At 47.3% G+C, this 22,591-nt stretch overlaps 1 protein-coding gene across 5 annotated transcripts in view; it reads left to right on the top strand.

Annotated features, from left to right (window-relative positions):
- Window positions 1-22,591, top strand: part of DYSF (dysferlin) — a 515,016-nt gene that overhangs the window by 312,905 nt on the left and 179,520 nt on the right. For all 5 annotated transcript variants that reach the window (XM_063925289.1, XM_063925290.1, XM_063925288.1 and 2 more), the window contains 2 exons: window positions 6,440-6,533; window positions 7,397-7,474. In XM_063925289.1, coding sequence (XP_063781359.1) covers window positions 6,440-6,533; window positions 7,397-7,474 — 172 coding nt within the window. The remainder of the gene's footprint in view (window positions 1-6,439; window positions 6,534-7,396; window positions 7,475-22,591) is intronic.

Raw genomic sequence — 22,591 nt, 5'->3', positions numbered from 1 at the left:
CACCTGCCACAGAGGGTGCGGGAGAGACCGATACAGATACCCCAAGCTCCGTTACTGCAGAGCATGCCTGTCAGTCATACTGTGCCTGCTCAGTTACAGAGCCACTTCCCCTGCCACCTGCCACAGAGGGTGCGGGAGAGACCGATACAGATACCCCATGCTCCGTTACTGCAGAGCATGCCTGTCAGTCATACTGTGCCTGCTCAGTTACAGAGCCACTTCCCCTGCCACCTGCCACAGAGGGTGCAGGAGAGACCGATACAGATACCCCCATGCTCCGTTACTGCAGAGCATGCCTGTCAGTCACTCTGTGCCTGCTCAGTTACAGAGCCACCTTCCCTGCCACCTGCCACAGAGGGTGCGGGAGAGACCGATACAGATACCCCAGGCTCCGTTACTGCAGAGCATGCCTGTCAGTCATACTGTGCCTGCTCAGTTACAGAGCCACTTCCCCTGCCACCTGCCACAGAGGGTGCGGGAGAGACCGATACAGATACCCCAAGCTCCGTTACTGCAGAGCATGCCTGTCAGTCACTCTGTGCCTGCTCAGTTACAGAGCCACTTTCCCCTGCCACCTGCCACAGAGGGGTGCGGGAGAGACAGATACCCCATGCTCTGTTACTGCAGAGCATGCCTGTGTCTGCTCAGTTACAGAGCCACTGCCACCTGCCACAGAGGGGTGTGTGAGAGACCCCAGGCTCCGTTACACCAGAGTATGCCTGTCGGTCACACGGTGCCTGCTCAGTTACAGAGCCACTTTCCCCTGCCACCTGCCACAGAGGGGTGCGGGAGAGACAGATACCCCATGCTCTGTTACTGCAGAGCATGCCTGTGTCTGCTCAGTTACAGAGCCACTGCCACCTGCCACAGAGGGGTGCGGGAGAGACCCCAGGCTCCATTACTGCAGAGCATGCCTGTCAGTCACACTGTGACTGCTCAGTTACAGAGCCACATACCCCTGCCACCTGCCACAGAGGGGTGCGGGAGAGACAGATAGACACAGTTTATTAGTTTAGTCTGAGCACGTCAGGGATATTATGCAGCCAGTCATCCACAGCGTTCAGTTTAGATTATTAGTAAACGTTCTGTGACTTCACAGCAAATGAGATCACGATCCCTGATTCCTGGTTCCCAGATGGACATTTCTTTCCATCTTATGGCTTATCTGAGGCCCTTTGATGCTGCTCCTGAAACATCCTGCTACTTACGTGAATGGAATGAAGATAAATGCCTATACAGTAACCCCCCTGCAAGAAGACGTTCTATGTGATCCCTCATACGTTGGGTGGGGATTATAGACTATATTTACATTATTATGAGTCAGTCCTCTGAGCAGAGTCCCTCACTGCTCATGTAAGTGTGACTATAGTGGCTGTATGCTGCACGCACCGTACCTCCAGAGTCGCAGAGTTGTGTTCGCAGCTCCATAGGGCTGCGTACATAATTCCACAACAACGGGCCCCTGGGGGAGGGGCAGGTTACACAGGGTGTAGTATAGAAGATCTACAGTAATTAGACAGCCATTTGGTCGACCCCATATGGTCGCCATGCATTAGATCAACACGGTCAAAAGGTTGATATGAAATGGTCAACACAGAGAAAGGTGGACACAAGTTTTTTAAGTTTTTTTTGGTGTAATTTTCTATGTTTCATGATAGGTGAACATAGCTATAGCAAGCGTATACCCTCGCGGGATCGCCCCGTTCGCCACCCTTCAGGTGCGTCACTCCGCTACCATTGCACTCGACACAGGTTACTATTCCCAGTCAAAATATGTGAAAAAACCCCAGACACTTGTGTCGATCATTGTCATGTCGACCTTTGGTACCTGTCGATCTTAAGCACTATCTGCTTTTTACCTGCCGACCTTTTCACCATGCTGACTTAATGCATGATGACCATATGGCGTCGACCTATTGGCCTCTTATGTATGTTCCTATATTTAGCGTGGAGATTAGCCGGGGTCATGGCAAAAGAACGCCTCAGGATTTCATCTACGGGTCCTGAATTGTCCTGGTCAGTCAGGACCTCGGTTTCAATGATTTCTTCCAGGGATCCTTCGTTCGGTGGGGACAAGAGCAGTCCCGCGTCCCCTGGACTTATACCGCTTTCTCCAATCATGACAATAAAGTGTGTGACGATTCGCGGATTCTGCGGAGTTCCCCAAGAGCGCATGTTTGTCATTGCCGACTGCGATTGCGTCGTCCTTCCAGTGATAACTGTGGCCGTAAGACGCACAGTACTAGAGGCTTGTGAATACTGGATACCGACACTCTATCCAGCAGCAGAGGGTTAAGTCCCCAGCCTCTGTAACCAGGCCTAACACAGAAAATCAGGATTGTTTGAACCTCCCGGTAATTGTCTTGTTTGTTTTACAGTCATTTCCCCCCCGACCCTCTCGTGAATTATTTCCCCCCGCCATTTATTTCTTCACTTGCTTATTGCTATTTTCAAAAGCTCATTTGCTGTGGAACATTAGAGATAACCAGGCTGACATTAAAGGCAGCCTCTCAAATAATATACAAACTCTGCACAGCTTCCAGGCCGCAGCCAATCAGCTTCATTAACTTCTGACCCAGCGCAGTAAATGTGTGCCATAAGGAGAAGGCTCCTGGAATCTCCAACCTCTCCCTGCTCCGGCTTCTCTTCTCTCGGCTGGCCGGGGCACGTAGGAGTCCTCCTGATTATGGATGTGTCACATTTCCTAATTTGCTTACATTGGACAGGTCCGCCGGCCCATGATCCTCTCTGATTGGCCTTGCTCTATATACCTTTCTTCATTTTGTTGAGCAGTGAACTTTTAACACTGCCTGAGATGTAGTTAAACAAATTGCAGGCTGTGCGTAGTATATTACAGGCATATTAGCAGTAAATGATCCGTTGCATTCTTCCTCCTCTTCACTCTTAATGACTTACAGTGTAGCGGGGTTAGCCCCCCTCGGCCACACGCAGGCCGTACTGTACAAAATGCTGCATTGTACAGCCAGTGTTAGCTGCCCTGGCTTGTGGCTTCTTGGCATCGTACCTGTAGCATAAGTGCTCTCTGCGGACCCATCATGAGTTTGGGGGATATAGCGGCCTCTGTTCACTCATTTTCTTAGGGTCGCTATGTGGGAGGAGGCAGCAGAATTGGCCACAGTTACAGACCAACTGTGCCAAGAGCCGCGTGCTGAGGTGGGGGGTCATGGATGGTCCTCACGTTCACATGTATGTCTTGAATTGAGATGATTGTGAAAATGGTGCTCTACATCTGTCCACTCATGTGCAAATCTTGTATGATTTTCCATCATGAACGACACCCGGTGCATTCAGATGTTTAATTTGCTAAGTATTTTCTTTTAGAAAAAGTGGATGTAACCGAGGTGATCTCTTGGGGGGTTTGAAGTGAGGGCATGGTTTGACCTAAACCCGGTGTCCTGCTCAAATGGGCGTGAAGATGAGGAAAACCATAATTCTGTTCAGTAACCGTAGAACCACTATAAATCTGAATAGCAGGAATTATAGGAAGGGAATAGACCTCTCCAGCTGTTGGCAAGGAGTTTCCACCAAGAAGTTTCCACCTTTCTCAAAAACACTGAAGCATATTATGCTGGCCTTAGACCTCGGTCATGCTGCATTTCCCAATAGTCTCTTTTTTCCACATGGTCATTTAACGACACCATCTGCTTATATAGCATGTGCTTTATCCTTGCCAATGGCAATGGCCATGGACCTTTACGGTGTATGACCACCTGTGGAGCTGATTCCTTGTTCCTCGGGAAGCAGACGCGGACGTCATATAAACCAGCATTTTTATCCTGCTATATAGTCAACCAAAGAGGATTAAGTTTCCACCCCAAACTATGGTGCTTAGGTCACCAAGCCAGAAACGCCAACAGGTGTGAGGGATCCAATGCAAACACCTGAGAGCTCCAACTGATAGTCCATTCGAGACAGTGGAGGATCATAAGCAATGTCTGTTTGTGGGATGCAGCCTGGGCATCCACAGAGACTACTGCTGCCATCAGTTCTCCAACGCAGACAGAAATAGGGGGAGATGTATCAGTCATTGGAGATAGATAAAGCGGAGAGAGATTATGTACCAACCATTAGCTTCTGTCATTTTCAAAAACAGCCTTTAACTTCATTGGTTGGTACTTTATCTCTCTCCACTTTATCTCTTTCCATGGTTTGATATACACTGCTCAAAAAAATAAAGGGAACACTAAAATAACACATCCTAGTTCTGAATGAATGAAATATTCTTATTAAATACTTTATTCTTTACATAGTTGAATGTGCTGACAACAAAATCACACAAAAATTATCAATGGAAATAAAATTCATTAACCCATAGAAGTCTGGATTTGGAGTCACCCTCAAAATTAAAGTGGAAAAACACACTACAGGCTGATCCAACTTTGATGTAATGTCCTTAAAACAAGTCAAAATGAGGCTCAGTAGTGTGTGTGGCCTCCACGTGCCTGTGTGACCTCCCTACAACGTCTGGGCATGCTCCTGATGAGGTGGCGGATGGTCTCCTGAGGGATCTCCTCCCAGACCTGGACTAAAGCATCCGCCAACTCCTGGACAGTCTGTGGTGCAACGTAGCGTTGGTGGTTGGAGCGAGACATGATGTCCCAGATGTGCTCAGTTGGATTCAGGTCTGGGGAACGGGCGGGCCAGTCCATAGCATCAATGCCTTCGTCTTGCAGGAACTGCTGACACACTCCAGCCACATGAGGTCTAGCATTGTCTTGCATTAGGAGGAACCCAGGGCCAACCGCACCAGCATATGGTCTCACAAGGAGTCTGAGGAACTCATCTCGGTACCTAATGGCAGTCAGGCTACCTCTGGCGAGCACATGGAGGGCTGTGCGGCCCCCCAAAGAAATGCCACCCCACACCATTACTGACCCACTGCCAAACCGGTCATGCTGGAGGATGTTGCAGGCAGCAGAACGTTCTCCTGGGCATCTCCAGACTCTGTCACGTCTGTCACATGTGCTCAGTGAGAACCTGTTTCATCTGTGAATAGCACAGGGCGCCAGTGGCGAATTTGCCAATCTTGGTGTTCTCTGGCAAATGCCAAATGTCCTGCACGGTGTTGGGCTGTAAGCACAACCCCCACCTATGGATGTCGGGCCCTCATACCACCCTCATGGAGTCTGTTTCTGATCGTTTGAGTAGACACATGCACATTTGTGGCTTGCTGGAGGTCATTTTGCAGGGCTCTGGCAGTGCTTCTCCTGTTCCTCCTTGCACAAAGGCGGAGGTAGCGGTCCTGCTGCTGGGTTGTTGCCCTCCTACGGCCTCCTCCACGTCTCCTGATGTACTGGCCTGTCTCCTGGTAGCGCCTCCATGCTCTGGACACTACGCTGACACAGCAAACCTTCTTGCCACAGCTCGCATTGATGTGCCATCCTGGATGAGCTGCACTACCTGAGCCTTGTAGGGAGGTCATACAGGCACGTGGAGGCCACACACACTACTGAGCCTCATTATGACTTGTTTTAAGGACATTACATCAAAGTTGGATCAGCCTGTAGTGTGTTTTTCCACTTTAATTTTGAGGGTGACTCCAAATCCAGACCTCCATGGGTTAATAAATTTGATTTTCATTGAAAATTTTTGTGTGATTTTGTTGTCAGCACATTCAACTATGTAAAGAACAAAGTATTTAATAAGAATATTTCATTCATTCAGATCTAGGATGTGTTATTTTAGTGTTCCCTTTATTTTTTTGAGCAGTGTATATACACCATAGGTTTGTTAGGGTGACCGTTAGGAATCTGTTCAGTTTCTTTGCAGTAGAAGATTCCCCTTGGACAATGGAGTCTGTATATGGAGATCGAGGATAATACGCAGTGGCTCTCCTTGTTCATTTATTGCGCCATATTAATGCATTATAACCAGCGTGACCTCCCGCATGCAATGGAGGAAGCTGGTCAGCAGCCACATGTGAAGCGCCACCGGGTACTGTCCTCTATGGTGCGCTGTCAGTCACACCTCTTGCACCAAGCATGGGCCTGATGCAAGTGTGTGTGGTGATGATGATGACGATGAGGAGGGGTGGGGGCAGCGCAGTCTCTTCCTTCACAAAGATGCCGCTGACTGCGCACAGGGCAGGAATTTACATTCATTCCCGAATACGTTACATGCGGCCCTGAATGAGGCCCAGCGTGTGCACACCGCACGGTAACACCAATGGGCAGGGGGAGATGTACTAAGCAGTGAAAAGTGTGGAGAAGTGAGCCAGTAGAGAAGTTGTCCATGGCAACCAATCAGCATTTATAATTTGCATACTATAAAATTATAGAGCAGCTGATTGGTTGCCACTGGCTCACTTCTCCACTCTTTTCACTGCTTAGTACATCTCCCCCTAAGTTGCTAACTTGTGGTGCAGCCATTATGTAGCTGGAGAATGCCCCCACATAAACCTGTGTTATTTTGCTTCTAGGGTGGAGTCACAGATGACAAAAGCGATGATGGGAAAAACACGGCTACTCTCAGCTTGGGAGTAAACAGACCTACAATATCCTGCATATTTGATTGTGAGTAAGAACAGTATGGGCGGCCATTTATAAAAAGTGCTATTGTCTATTTATTGCGTTACACTTTCTGTTGTGTTAGGCTGGGGCCACACTTAGCGTTTTAGCGGAACCCGCTTGGCCAAAAGGAGGGTTTTGTGTATTAAGGTGTGTATACACACGGTGAGATACATCTGTAAGATTTTGACTATTGAGTCAAAATGTTAAGGAAAGTCAGTACATATCTCATGGTGTTAGGCAGCTTGAGATACCAATTCGATACCGATGTGCGCTCCTGTGGGGTCGGTATCGTAAGGCTAGATACAGTAGACTGTGCAGGCAAGTCAATCTTGACTATCTAGTGTACTATCTAATACAAAGTATAGTCAAAATTGGCACTTAAGGGGGACATTTACTAAGCAGTGATAAGAGCGGAGAAGTGAGCCAGTGGAGAAGTGCCCATGGCAACCAATCAGCATTATACAAAGCTGCTGATTGGTTGATGGTGCAACTTCTCCACTGGCTCACTTCTCCGCTCTTATCACTGCTTAGTAAATGTCCCCCTAAGTCAAAATCATACATAGACAAAATCTCAAGTACAGATAGTCAAAATCTGTGCTATCTGGGCTCTGGGAGAGTTCAAGAGAAATCGCGTAGTCAAAATCGGGCATAGTAAGCATCTCACCGTGTGTATGCACCTTAACAAATTGATGCAATAGTTCCAGTGTGCGTCAGAAAGGTGCTTTGTAATGTCAGCCAATCAGACACCTGCTAGCATTGTCTAACTCCAATCAATAATAGGTAACTGGTGATTGGTTGTGAGGGTATAGTGCACATTTACACATAGCTGGAAACTCGCCTCATATGTATGTGTCCTTTTCTCCTAGATGGGAATCTCTATCACCTGCGCTGCTACCTCTATCAGGCCCGGAACCTCCTCCCCATGGACAAGGACAGTTTCTCTGGTAAGACCAATAGGCTGCTATATATGTCACTGGTCACTGTAAATATTAGGTGTAAGGCTCCAAAACCCAGCAGCGCCAGTGTGTATATATATATATATATATATATATATATATCTCCTTTTGATATTTTATATTTTATAATACAGTATGGATAGATAGATAGATAGATAGATAGATAGATAGATAGATATAGATATGTATATATATATATATATATATATATTAAGTGTGAAAGCCCTCACTCACTCACTGACTCATCACTAATTATCTTACTTCCCGATACGTTAGGAAGATGAAATGAAACATTGGTATTTTTCAGGTGGGAAATAGGAAAACAATGTAATTGTAAAAAACCTCCCCTAAGGGGGTGAAAAGGGGGTTGACATAAAGACGTCATTACTGATGCGCGGCTTGCGTTGTGTGAACGATAACGCCCAAACGGACAGTCGGATCAAAAATTAGATTGCACCTCCAGTGGGTAGAATTTCACAAACTTCAAAAATCGTCCTGTCACTTTTTACCGTATCTGCTACGGGTGCTCCTCGGGTAACACCAAGAACCATCTCCTATATAATAGCCCAGATCTGTCACTCTGTGACTGTGTGGCCAACGCTGGCCGTGGCAAGGAGCTCTCATTGGGTTAGCGGCAGGTCTATCACACCCAGTCCACAGCTGATTGGGCGAGAAACTAGAGATGAGCGGGTTCGGTTCCTCGGAATCCGAACCCGCCCGAACTTCAGTTTTTTTTACACTGGGCCGAGCGACTCGGATCTTCCCGCCTTGCTCGGTTAACCCGAGCGCGCCCGAACGTCATCATCCCGCTGTCGGATTCTCGCGAGGCTCGGATTCTATCGCGAGACTCGGATTCTATATAAGGAGCCGCGCGTCGCCGCCATTTTCACACGTGCATTGAGATTCATAGGGAGAGGACGTGGCTGGCGTCCTCTCCGTTTATAGAGAAGAGAGTGAAACTAGAGTAGAGAGAGACACAGTAGTAATTTTGGGGAGCATTAGGAGGAGTACTTTAGGAGGAGTACTACTACTTGCTGAAGTGATAGATAGATAGTGTGACTGTATAATGTATATCTGACTTGTGGGGGAGACACTGACAGTGGGGAGCAGTTAGAGTCTGAGAGCAGGACTTGCTGCCAGAGAGCCACACTGCCATTGTGACCACACTGACCACCAGTATAATATATATTGTGATTGTCTGCTTAGGAGTACTACTTGCAAGTTGCTGATAGTGTGACCAGTGACCTGACCACCAGTTTAATAATCACCACCAGTTTAATATATATAATATATATATATATAATTGTATATAATATATATATAATATTGTATACCACCTACCCGTTTTTTTTTCTTTTTCTTTCTTCTTCTTTATACATACTACTATAGTAGCTTACTGTAGCAGTCTGCGGTGCTGCTGAGCTGACAGTGTCCAGCAGGTCCGTCATCAGTCATTACATAATAAATATATATTATATACTAGAGATGAGCGGGTTCGGTTTCTCTGAATCCGAACCCGCACGAACTTCATGTTTTTTTCACGGGTCCGAGCAGACTCGGATCCTCCCGCCTTGCTCGGTTAACCCGAGCGCGCCCGAACGTCATCATGACGCTGTCGGATTCTCGCGAGACTCGGATTCTATATAAGGAGCCGCGCGTCGCCGCCATTTTCACACGTGCATTGAGATTGATAGGGAGAGGACGTGGCTGGCGTCCTCTCCATTTAGATTAGGGTTGAGAGAGAGAGAGAGAGATTGACCTGAGGCTGTGATACTGTAGAAGAGAGTGCAGAGTTTAGTGACTGACGACCACAGTGACCACCAGACAGTGCAGTTGTTTGTTTTATTTAATATATCCGTTCTCTGCCTGAAAAAAACGATACACACAGTGACTCAGTCACATACCATATCTGTGTGCACTGCTCAGCCCAGTGTGCTGCATCAATGTATATATATATCTGACTGTGCTCAGCTCACACAGCTTATAATTGTGGGGGAGACTGGGGAGCACTGCAGTGCCAGTTATAGGTTATAGCAGGAGCCAGGAGTACATAATATTATATTAAAATTAAACAGTGCACACTTTTGCTGCAGGAGTGCCACTGCCAGTGTGACTAGTGACCAGTGACCTGACCACCAGTATATATAATATTAGTAGTATACTATCTCTTTATCAACCAGTCTATATTAGCAGCAGACACAGTACAGTGCGGTAGTTCACGGCTGTGGCTACCTCTGTGTCGGCACTCGGCAGCCCGTCCATAATTGTATATACCACCTAACCGTGGTTTTTTTTTCTTTCTTTATAGTCATACTAGTTACGAGTATACTATCTCTTTATCAACCAGTCTATATTAGCAGCAGACACAGTACAGTGCGGTAGTTCACGGCTGTGGCTACCTCTGTGTCGGCACTCGGCAGCCCGTCCATAATTGTATATACCACCTAACCGTGGTTTTTTTTTCTTTCTTTATACATACATACTAGTTACGAGTATACTATCTCTTTATCAACCAGTCTATATTAGCAGCAGACACAGTACAGTGCGGTAGTTCACGGCTGTGGCTACCTCTGTGTCGGCACTCGGCAGCCCGTCCATAATTGTATATACCACCTAACCGTGGTTTTTTTTTCTTTCTTTATACATACATACTAGTTACGAGTATACTATCTCTTTATCAACCAGTCTATATATTAGCAGCAGACACAGTACAGTGCGGTAGTTCACGGCTGTGGCTACCTCTGTGTCGGCACTCGGCAGCCCGTCCATAATTGTATATACCACCTAACCGTGGTTTTTTTTTCTTTCTTTATACATACATACTAGTTACGAGTATACTATCTCTTTATCAACCAGTCTATATATTAGCAGCAGACACAGTACAGTGCGGTAGTTCACGGCTGTGGCTACCTCTGTGTCGGCACTCGGCAGCCCGTCCATAATTGTATATACCACCTAACCGTGGTTTTTTTTTCTTTCTTTATACATACATACTAGTTACGAGTATACTATCTCTTTATCAACCAGTCTATATATTAGCAGCAGACACAGTACAGTGCGGTAGTTCACGGCTGTGGCTACCTCTGTGTCGGCACTCGGCAGCCCGTCCATAATTGTATATACCACCTAACCGTGGTTTTTTTTTCTTTCTTTATACATACATACTAGTTACGAGTATACTATCTCTTTATCAACCAGTCTATATATTAGCAGCAGACACAGTACAGTGCGGTAGTTCACGGCTGTGGCTACCTCTGTGTCGGCACTCGGCAGCCCGTCCATAATTGTATATACCACCTAACCGTGGTTTTTTTTTCTTTCTTTATACATACATACTAGTTACGAGTATACTATCTCTTTATCAACCAGTCTATATTAGCAGCAGACACAGTACAGTGCGGTAGTTCACGGCTGTGGCTACCTCTGTGTCGGCACTCGGCAGCCCGTCCATAATTGTATATACCACCTAACCGTGGTTTTTTTTTCTTTCTTTATACATACATACTAGTTACGAGTATACTATCTCTTTATCAACCAGTCTATATATTAGCAGCAGACACAGTACAGTGCGGTAGTTCACGGCTGTGGCTACCTCTGTGTCGGCACTCGGCAGCCCGTCCATAATTGTATATACCACCTAACCGTGTTTTTTTTTTCTTTCTTTATAGTCATACTAGTTACGAGTATACTATCTCTTTATCAACCAGTCTATATTAGCAGCAGACACAGTACAGTGCGGTAGTTCACGGCTGTGGCTACCTCTGTGTCGGCACTCGGCAGCCCGTCCATAATTGTATATACCACCTAACCGTGGTTTTTTTTTCTTTCTTTATACATACATACTAGTTACGAGTATACTATCTCTTTATCAACCAGTCTATATTAGCAGCAGACACAGTACAGTGCGGTAGTTCACGGCTGTGGCTACCTCTGTGTCGGCACTCGGCAGCCCGTCCATAATTGTATATACCACCTAACCGTGGTTTTTTTTTCTTTCTTTATACATACATACTAGTTACGAGTATACTATCTCTTTATCAACCAGTCTATATATTAGCAGCAGACACAGTACAGTGCGGTAGTTCACGGCTGTGGCTACCTCTGTGTCGGCACTCGGCAGCCCGTCCATAATTGTATATACCACCTAACCGTGTTTTTTTTTTCTTCTTTATACATACATACTACTACGACATCTCTTTATCAACCAGTCTATATTAGCAGCAGACACAGTACAGTACGGTAGTTCACGGCTGTGGCTACCTCTGTGTCTGCACTCGGCAGGCAGTCCGTCCATAATTGTATACCACCTAACCGTGGTTTTTTTTTCTTTCTTCTTTATACATACATAGTTACATAGACATCTCTTTATCAACCAGTCTATATTAGCAGCAGACACAGTACAGTACGGTAGTTCACGGCTGTGGCTACCTCTGTGTCTGCACTCGGCAGGCAGTCCGTCCATAATTGTATACCACCTAACCGTGGTTTTTTTTTCTTTCTTCTTTATACATACATAGTTACATAGACATCTCTTTATCAACCAGTCTATATTAGCAGCAGACACAGTACAGTACGGTAGTTCACGGCTGTGGCTACCTCTGTGTCTGCACTCGGCAGGCAGTCCATAATTGTATACTAGTATCCATCTCCATTGTTTACCTGAGGTGCCTTTTAGTTGTGCCTATTAAAATATGGAGAACAAAAATGTTGAGGTTCCAAAATTAGGGAAAGATCAAGATCCACTTCCACCTCGTGCTGAAGCTGCTGCCACTAGTCATGGCCGAGACGATGAAATGCCAGCAACGTCGTCTGCCAAGGCCGATGCCCAATGTCATAGTACAGAGCATGTCAAATCCAAAACACCAAATATCAGAAAAAAAAGGACTCCAAAACCTAAAATAAAATTGTCGGAGGAGAAGCGTAAACTTGCCAATATGCCATTTACGACACGGAGTGGCAAGGAACGGCTGAGGCCCTGGCCTATGTTCATGGCTAGTGGTTCAGCTTCACATGAGGATGGAAGCACTCAGCCTCTCGCTAGAAAAATGAAAAGACTCAAGCTGGCAAAAGCAGCACAGCAAAGAACTGTGCATTCTTCGAAATCCCAAATCCACAAGGAGAGTCCAATTGTGTCGGTTGCGATGCCTGACCTTCCCAACACTGGACGTGAAGAGCATGCGCCTTCCACCATTTGCACGCCCCCTGCAAGTGCTGGAAGGAGCACCCGCAGTCCAGTTCCTGATAGTCAGATTGAAGATGTCAGTGTTGAAGTACACCAGGATGAGGAGGATATGGGTGTTGCTGGCGCTGGGGAGGAAATTGACCAGGAGGATTCTGATGGTGAGGTGGTTTGTTTAAGTCAGGCACCCGGGGAGACACCTGTTGTCCGTGGGAGGAATATGGCCGTTGACATGCCAGGTGAAAATACCAAAAAAATCAGCTCTTCGGTGTGGAGGTATTTCACCAGAAATGCGGACAACAGGTGTCAAGCCGTGTGTTCCCTTTGTCAAGCTGTAATAAGTAGGGGTAAGGACGTTAACCACCTCGGAACATCCTCCCTTATACGTCACCTGCAGCGCATTCATAATAAGTCAGTGACAAGTTCAAAAACTTTGGGTGACAGCGGAAGCAGTCCACTGACCAGTAAATCCCTTCCTCTTGTAACCAAGCTCACGCAAACCACCCCACCAACTCCCTCAGTGTCAATTTCCTCCTTCCCCAGGAATGCCAATAGTCCTGCAGGCCATGTCACTGGCAATTCTGACGATTCCTCTCCTGCCTGGGATTCCTCCGATGCATCCTTGCGTGTAACGCCTACTGCTGCTGGCGCTGCTGTTGTTGCTGCTGGGAGTCGATGGTCATCCCAGAGGGGAAGTCGTAAGCCCACTTGTACTACTTCCAGTAAGCAATTGACTGTTCAACAGTCCTTTGCGAGGAAGATGAAATATCACAGCAGTCATCCTGCTGCAAAGCGGATAACTGAGGCCTTGACAACTATGTTGGTGTTAGACGTGCGTCCGGTATCCGCCGTTAGTTCACAGGGAACTAGACAATTTATTGAGGCAGTGTGCCCCCGTTACCAAATACCATCTAGGTTCCACTTCTCTAGGCAGGCGATACCGAGAATGTACACGGACGTCAGAAAAAGACTCACCAGTGTCCTAAAAAATGCAGTTGTACCCAATGTCCACTTAACCACGGACATGTGGACAAGTGGAGCAGGGCAGGGTCAGGACTATATGACTGTGACAGCCCACTGGGTAGATGTATGGACTCCCGCCGCAAGAACAGCAGCGGCGGCACCAGTAGCAGCATCTCGCAAACGCCAACTCTTTCCTAGGCAGGCTACGCTTTGTATCACCGCTTTCCAGAATACGCACACAGCTGAAAACCTCTTACGGCAACTGAGGAAGATCATCGCGGAATGGCTTACCCCAATTGGACTCTCCTGTGGATTTGTGGCATCGGACAACGCCAGCAATATTGTGTGTGCATTAAATATGGGCAAATTCCAGCACGTCCCATGTTTTGCACATACCTTGAATTTGGTGGTGCAGAATTTTTTAAAAAACGACAGGGGCGTGCAAGAGATGCTGTCGGTGGCCAGAAGAATTGCGGGACACTTTCGGCGTACAGGCACCACGTACAGAAGACTGGAGCACCACCAAAAACTACTGAACCTGCCCTGCCATCATCTGAAGCAAGAAGTGGTAACGAGGTGGAATTCAACCCTCTATATGCTTCAGAGGTTGGAGGAGCAGCAAAAGGCCATTCAAGCCTATACAATTGAGCACGATATAGTAGGTGGAATGCACATGTCTCAGGCGCAGTGGAGAATGATTTCAACGTTGTGCAAGGTTCTGATGCCCTTTGAACTTGCCACACGTGAAGTCAGTTCAGACACTGCCAGCCTGAGTCAGGTCATTCCCCTCATCAGGCTTTTGCAGAAGAAGCTGGAGACATTGAAGGAGGAGCTAACACGGAGCGATTCCGCTAGGCATGTGGGACTTGTGGATGGAGCCCTTAATTCGCTTAACAAGGATTCACGGGTGGTCAATCTGTTGAAATCAGAGCACTACATTTTGGCCACCGTGCTCGATCCTAGATTTAAAGCCTACCTTGGATCTCTCTTTCCGGCAGACACAAGTCTGCTGGGGTTGAAAGACCTGCTGGTGACAAAATTGTCAAGTCAAGCGGAACGCGACCTGTCAACATCTCCTCCTTCACATTCTCCCGCAACTGGGGGTGCGAGGAAAAGGCTCAGAATTCCGAGCCCACCCGCTGGCGGTGATGCAGGGCAGTCTGGAGCGACTGCTGATGCTGACATCTGGTCCGGACTGAAGGACCTGACAACGATTACGGACATGTCGTCTACTGTCACTGCATATGATTCTCTCAACATTGATAGAATGGTGGAGGATTATATGAGTGACCGCATCCAAGTAGGCACGTCACACAGTCCGTACTTATACTGGCAGGAAAAAGAGGCAATTTGGAGGCCCTTGCACAAACTGGCTTTATTCTACCTAAGTTGCCCTCCCACAAGTGTGTACTCCGAAAGAGTGTTTAGTGCCGCCGCTCACCTTGTCAGCAATCGGCGTACGAGGTTACATCCAGAAAATGTGGAGAAGATGATGTTCATTAAAATGAATTATAATCAATTCCTCCGCGGAGACATTGACCAGCAGCAATTGCCTCCACAAAGTACACAGGGAGCTGAGATGGTGGATTCCAGTGGGGACGAATTGATAATCTGTGAGGAGGGGGATGTACACGGTGATATATCGGAGGGTGATGATGAGGTGGACATCTTGCCTCTGTAGAGCCAGTTTGTGCAAGGAGAGATTAATTGCTTCTTTTTTGGGGGTGGTCCAAACCAACCCGTCATATCAGTCACAGTCGTGTGGCAGACCCTGTCACTGAAATGATGGGTTGGTTAAAGTGTGCATGTCCTGTTTTGTTTATACAACATAAGGGTGGGTGGGAGGGCCCAAGGACAATTCCATCTTGCACCTCTTTTTTCTTTTCATTTTCTTTGCATCATGTGCTGATTGGGGAGGGTTTTTTGGAAGGGACATCCTGCGTGACACTGCAGTGCCACTCCTAAATGGGCCCGGTGTTTGTGTCGGCCACTAGGGTCGCTAATCTTACTCACACAGTCAGCTACCTCATTGCGCCTCTTTTTTTATTTGCGTCATGTGCTGTTTGGGGAGGGTTTTTTGGAAGGGACATCCTGCGTGACACTGCAGTGCCACTCCTAGATGGGCCCGGTGTTTGTGTCGGCCACTAGGGTCGCTAATCTTACTCACACAGCTACCTCATTGCGCCTCTTTTTTTCTTTGCGTCATGTGCTGTTTGGGGAGGGTTTTTTGGAAGGGACATCCTGCGTGACACTGCAGTGCCACTCCTAGATGGGCCCGGTGTTTGTGTCGGCCACTAGGGTCGCTAATCTTACTCACACAGCTACCTCATTGCGCCTCTTTTTTTCTTTGCGTCATGTGCTGTTTGGGGAGGGTTTTTTGGAAGGGCCATCCTGCGTGACACTGCAGTGCCACTCCTAGATGGGCCCGGTGTTTGTGTCGGCCACTAGGGTCGCTAATCTTACTCGCACAGCTACCTCATTGCGCCTCTTTTTTTCTTTGCGTCATGTGCTGTTTGGGGAGGGTTTTTTGGAAGGGACATCCTGCGTGACACTGCAGTGCCACTCCTAGATGGGCCCGGTGTTTGTGTCGGCCACTAGGGTCGCTTATCTTACTCACACAGCGACCTCGGTGCAAATTTTAGGACTAAAAATAATATTGTGAGGTGTGAGGTATTCAGAATAGACTGAAAATGAGTGTAAATTATGGTTTTTGAGGTTAATAATACTTTGGGATCAAAATGACCCCCAAATTCTATGATTTAAGCTGTTTTTTAGTGTTTTTTGAAAAAAACACCCGAATCCAAAACACACCCGAATCCGACAAAAAAAATTCGGTGAGGTTTTGCCAAAACGCGTTCGAACCCAAAACACGGCCGCGGAACCGAACCCAAAACCAAAACACAAAACCCGAAAAATTTCAGGCGCTCATCTCTATTATATACCTGTCCGGCTGCAGTACTAGTGATATTATATATATATATATATATATATTGATTTCATCTCATTATCATCCAGTCTATATTAGCAGCAGACACAGTACGGTAGTCCACGGCTGTAGCTACCTCTGTGTCGGCAGTCGCTCGTCCATCCATAATTGTATACCACCTACCCGTGGTTTTTTTTTTTTCTTTCTTCTTTATACATACTACTATAGTAGCTTACTGTAGCAGTCTGCGGTGCTGCTGAGCTGACAGTGTCCAGCAGGTCCGTCATCAGTCATTACATAATAAATATATATTATATACCTGTCCGGCTGCAGTACTAGTGATATTATATATATATATATATATATATATTGATTTCATCTCATTATCATCCAGTCTATATTAGCAGCAGACACAGTACGGTAGTCCACGGCTGTAGCTACCTCTGTGTCGGCAGTCGCTGGTCCATCCATAATTGTATACCACCTACCCGTGTTTTTTTTTTTTCTTTCTTCTTTATACATACTACTATAGTAGCAGTCTGCGGTGCTGCTGAGCTGACAGTGTCCAGCAGGTCCGTCATCAGTCATTACATAATAAATATATCTACCTGTCCGGCTGCAGTACTAGTGTGATATTATATATATATATATATTGATTTCATCTCATTATCATCCAGTCTATATTAGCAGCAGACACAGTACGGTAGTCCACGGCTGTAGCTACCTCTGTGTCGGCAGTCGCTGGTCCATCCATAATTGTATACCACCTACCCGTGGTTTTTTCTTTTTTCTTTCTTCTTTATACATACTACTATAGTAGCTTACTGTAGCAGTCTGCGGTGCTGCTGAGCTGACAGTGTCCAGCAGGTCCGTCATCAGTCATTACATAATAAATATATATTATATACCTGTCCGGCTGCAGTACTAGTGATATTATATATATATATATTGATTTCATCTCATTATCATCCAGTCTATATTAGCAGCAGACACAGTACGGTAGTCCACGGCTGTAGCTACCTCTGTGTCGGCAGTCGCTGGTCCATCCATAATTGTATACCACCTACCCGTGGTTTTTTTTTTTTTCTTCTTTATACATACTACTATAGTAGCTTACTGTAGCAGTCTGCGGTGCTGCTGAGCTGACAGTGTCCAGCAGGTCCGTCATCAGTCATTACATAATAAATATATATTATATACCTGTCCGGCTGCAGTACTAGTGATATTATATATATATTGATTTCATCTCATTATCATCCAGTCTATATTAGCAGCAAACACAGTACGGTAGTCCACGGCTGTAGCTACCTCTGTGTCGGCAGTCGCTGGTCCATCCATAATTGTATACCACCTACCCGTGGTTTTTTTTTTTTCTTTCTTCTTTATACATACTACTATAGTAGCTTACTGTAGCAGTCTGCGGTGCTGCTGAGCTGACAGTGTCCAGCAGGTCCGTCATCAGTCATTACATAATAAATATATATTATATACCTGTCCGGCTGCAGTACTAGTGATATTATATATATATTGATTTCATCTCATTATCATCCAGTCTATATTAGCAGCAGACACAGTACGGTAGTCCACGGCTGTAGCTACCTCTGTGTCAGCAGTCGCTCGTCCATCCATAAGTATACTAGTATCCATCCATCTCCATTGTTTACCTGAGGTGCCTTTTAGTTGTGCCTATTAAAATATGGAGAACAAAAATGTTGAGGTTCCAAAATTAGGGAAAGATCAAGATCCACTTCCAACTCGTGCTGAAGCTGCTGCCACTAGTCATGGCCGAGACGATGAAATGCCAGCAACGTCGTCTGCCAAGGCCGATGCCCAATGTCATAGTACAGAGCATGTAAAATCCAAAACACCAAATATCAGTAAAAAAAGGACTCCAAAATCTAAAATAAAATTGTCGGAGGAGAAGCGTAAACTTGCCAATATGCCATTTACCACACGGAGTGGCAAGGAACGGCTGAGGCCCTGGCCTATGTTCATGGCTAGTGGTTCAGCTTCACATGAGGATGGAAGCACTCAGCCTCTTGCTAGAAAAATGAAAAGACTCAAGCTGGCAAAAGCACCGCAAAGAACTGTGCGTTCTTCGAAATCCCAAATCCACAAGGAGAGTCCAATTGTGTCGGTTGCGATGCCTGACCTTCCCAACACTGGACGTGAAGAGCATGCGCCTTCCACCATTTGCACGCCCCCTGCAAGTGCTGGAAGGAGCACCCGCAGTCCAGTTCCTGATAGTCAGATTGAAGATGTCAGTGTTGAAGTACACCAGGATGAGGAGGATATGGGTGTTGCTGGCGCTGGGGAGGAAATTGACAAGGAGGATTCTGATGGTGAGGTGGTTTGTTTAAGTCAGGCACCCGGGGAGACACCTGTTGTCCGTGGGAGGAATATGGCCGTTGACATGCCTGGTGAAAATACCAAAAAAATCAGCTCTTCGGTGTGGAAGTATTTCAACAGAAATGCGGACAACATTTGTCAAGCCGTGTGTTGCCTTTGTCAAGCTGTAATAAGTAGGGGTAAGGACGTTAACCACCTCGGAACATCCTCCCTTATACGTCACCTGCAGCGCATTCATAATAAGTCAGTGACAAGTTCAAAAACTTTGGGCGACAGCGGAAGCAGTCCACTGACCAGTAAATCCCTTCCTCTTGTAACCAAGCTCACGCAAACCACCCCACCAACTCCCTCAGTGTCAATTTCCTCCTTCCCCAGGAATGCCAATAGTCCTGCAGGCCATGTCACTGGCAATTCTGACGAGTCCTCTCCTGCCTGGGATTCCTCCGATGCATCCTTGCGTGTAACGCCTACTGCTGCTGGCGCTGCTGTTGTTGCTGCTGGGAGTCGATGGTCATCCCAGAGGGGAAGTCGTACTCGTAAGCCCACTTTTACTACTTCCACCAAGCAATTGACTGTCCAACAGTCCTTTGCGAGGAAGATGAAATATCACAGCAGTCATCCTGCTGCAAAGCGGATAACTGAGGCCTTGGCATCCTGGGTGGTGAGAAACGTGGTTCCGGTATCCATCATTACTGCAGAGCCAACTAGAGACTTGTTGGAGGTACTGTGTCCCCGGTACCAAATACCATCTAGGTTCCATTTCTCTAGGCAGGCGATACCGAAAATGTACACAGACCTCAGAAAAAGAGTCACCAGTGTCCTAAAAAATGCAGCTGTACCCAATGTCCACTTAACCACGGACATGTGGACAAGTGGAGCAGGGCAGGGTCAGGACTATATGACTGTGACAGCCCACTGGGTAGATGTATGGACTCCCGCCGCAAGAACAGCAGCGGCGGCACCAGTAGCAGCATCTCGCAAACGCCAACTCTTTCCTAGGCAGGCTACGCTTTGTATCACCGCTTTCCAGAATACGCACACAGCTGAAAACCTCTTACGGCAACTGAGGAAGATCATCGCGGAATGGCTTACCCCAATTGGACTCTCCTGTGGATTTGTGGCATCGGACAACGCCAGCAATATTGTGTGCGCATTAAATCTGGGCAAATTCCAGCACGTCCCATGTTTTGCACATACCTTGAATTTGGTGGTGCAGAATTTTTAAAAAAACGACAGGGGCGTGCAAGAGATGCTGTGGGTGGCCAGAAGAATTGCGGGACACTTTCGGCGTACAGGCACCACGTACAGAAGACTGGAGCAACACCAAAAACGCCTGAACCTGCCCTGCCATCATCTGAAGCAAGAAGTGGTAACGAGGTGGAATTCAACCCTATATATGCTTCAGAGGTTGGAGGAGCAGCAAAAGGCCATTCAAGCCTATACAATTCAGCACGATATAGGAGGTGGAATGCACCTGTCTCAAGCGCAGTGGAGAATGATTTCAACGTTGTGCAAGGTTCTGCTGCCCTTTGAACTTGCCACACGTGAAGTCAGTTCAGACACTGCCAGCCTGAGTCAGGTCATTCCCCTCATCAGGCTTTTGCAGAAGAAGCTGGAGACATTGAAGGAGGAGCTAACACGGAGCGATTCCGCTAGGCATGTGGGACTTGTGGATGGAGCCCTTAATTCGCTTAACAAGGATTCACGGGTGGTCAATCTGTTGAAATCAGAGCACTACATTTTGGCCACCGTGCTCGATCCTAGATTTAAAACCTACCTTGGATCTCTCTTTCCGGCAGACACAAGTCTGCTGGGGTTCAAAGACCTGCTGGTGAGAAAATTGTCAAGTCAAGCGGAACGCGACCTGTCAACATCTCCTCCTTCACATTCTCCCGCAACTGGGGGTGCGAGGAAAAGGCTCAGAATTCCGAGCCCACCCGCTGGCGGTGATGCAGGGCAGTCTGGAGCGACTGCTGATGCTGACATCTGGTCCGGACTGAAGGACCTGTCAACGATTACGGACATGTCGTCTACTGTCACTGCATATGATTCTCTCCCCATTGAAAGAATGCTGGAGGATTATATGAGTGACCGCAACCAAGTAGGCACGTCACACAGTCCGTACTTATACTGGCAGGAAAAAGAGGCAATTTGGAGGGGTTCACTACGGCTGGCCGGCGGTCGGGCTCCCGGCGACCAGCATCCCGGCGCCGGGAGCCCGACCGCCGGCTTACCGACAGCTTGGCGAGCGCAAATGAGCCCCTTGCGTGCTCGCTGCGCTCGCCACGCTACGGGCACGGTGGCGCGCTACGCGCGCCACACTATTTTATTCTCCCTCTATGGGGGTCGTGGACCCCCACGAGGGAAAATAATTGTCGGTATTCCGGCTGTTGGGCTCCCGGCGCCGGTATACTGAGCGCCGGGAGCCCGACCGCCGGCAAACAGAAGACCACCCATTTGGAGGCCCTTGCACAAACTGGCTTTATTCTACCTAAGTTGCCCTCCCACAAGTGTGTACTCCGAAAGAGTGTTTAGTGCCGCCGCTCACCTTGTCAGCAATCGGCGTACGAGGTTACTTCCAGAAAATGTGGAGAAGATGATGTTCATTAAAATTAATTATAATCAATTCCTCCGTGGAGACATTGACCAGCAGCAATTGCCTCCACAAAGTACACAGGGAGCTGAGATGGTGGATTCCAGTGGGGACGAATTGATAATCTGTGAGGAGGGGGATGTACACGGTGATATATCGGAGGATGATGATGAGGTGGACATCTTGCCTCTGTAGAGCCAGTTTGTGCAAGGAGAGATTAATTGCTTCTTTTTTGGTGGGGGTCCAAACCAACCCGTCATTTCAGTCACAGTCGTGTGGCAGACCCTGTCACTGAAATGATGGGTTGGTTAAAGTGTGCATGTCCTGTTTATACAACATAAGGGTGGGTGGGAGGGCCCAAGGACAATTCCATCTTGCACCTCTTTTTTCTTTAATTTTTCTTTGCGTCATGTGCTGTTTGGGGAGTGTTTTTTGGAAGGGCCATCCTGCGTGACACTGCAGTGCCACTCCTAGATGGGCCCGGTGTTTGTGTCGGCCACTAGGGTCGCTTATCTTACTCACACAGCTACCTCATTGCGCCTCTTTTTTTCTTTGCGTCATGTGCTGTTTGGGGAGTGTTTTTTGGAAGGTGCCACTCCTAGATGGGCCCGGTGTTTGTGTCGGCCACTAGGGTCGCTTATCTTACTCACACAGCTACCTCATTGCGCCTCTTTTTTTCTTTGCGTCATGTGCTGTTTGGGGAGTGTTTTTTGGAAGGGCCATCCTGCGTGACACTGCAGTGCCACTCCTAGATGGGCCCGGTGTTTGTGTCGGCCACTAGGGTCGCTTATCTTACTCACACAGCTACCTCATTGCGCCTCTTTTTTTCTTTGCGTCATGTGCTGTTTGGGGAGTGTTTTTTGGAAGGGCCATCCTGCGTGACACTGCAGTGCCACTCCTAGATGGGCCCGGTGTTTGTGTCGGCCACTAGGGTCGCTTATCTTACTCACACAGCTACCTCATTGCGCCTCTTTTTTTCTTTGCGTCATGTGCTGTTTGGGGAGTGTTTTTTGGAAGGGCCATCCTGCGTGACACTGCAGTGCCACTCCTAGATGGGCCCGGTGTTTGTGTCGGCCACTAGGGTCGCTTATCTTA

This window comes from Pseudophryne corroboree, chromosome 1 (genome assembly GCF_028390025.1).
Source record: "Pseudophryne corroboree isolate aPseCor3 chromosome 1, aPseCor3.hap2, whole genome shotgun sequence".
Taxonomy (NCBI): domain Eukaryota; kingdom Metazoa; phylum Chordata; class Amphibia; order Anura; family Myobatrachidae; genus Pseudophryne; species Pseudophryne corroboree.
This window is presented reverse-complemented; position numbering and strand designations above follow the sequence as displayed.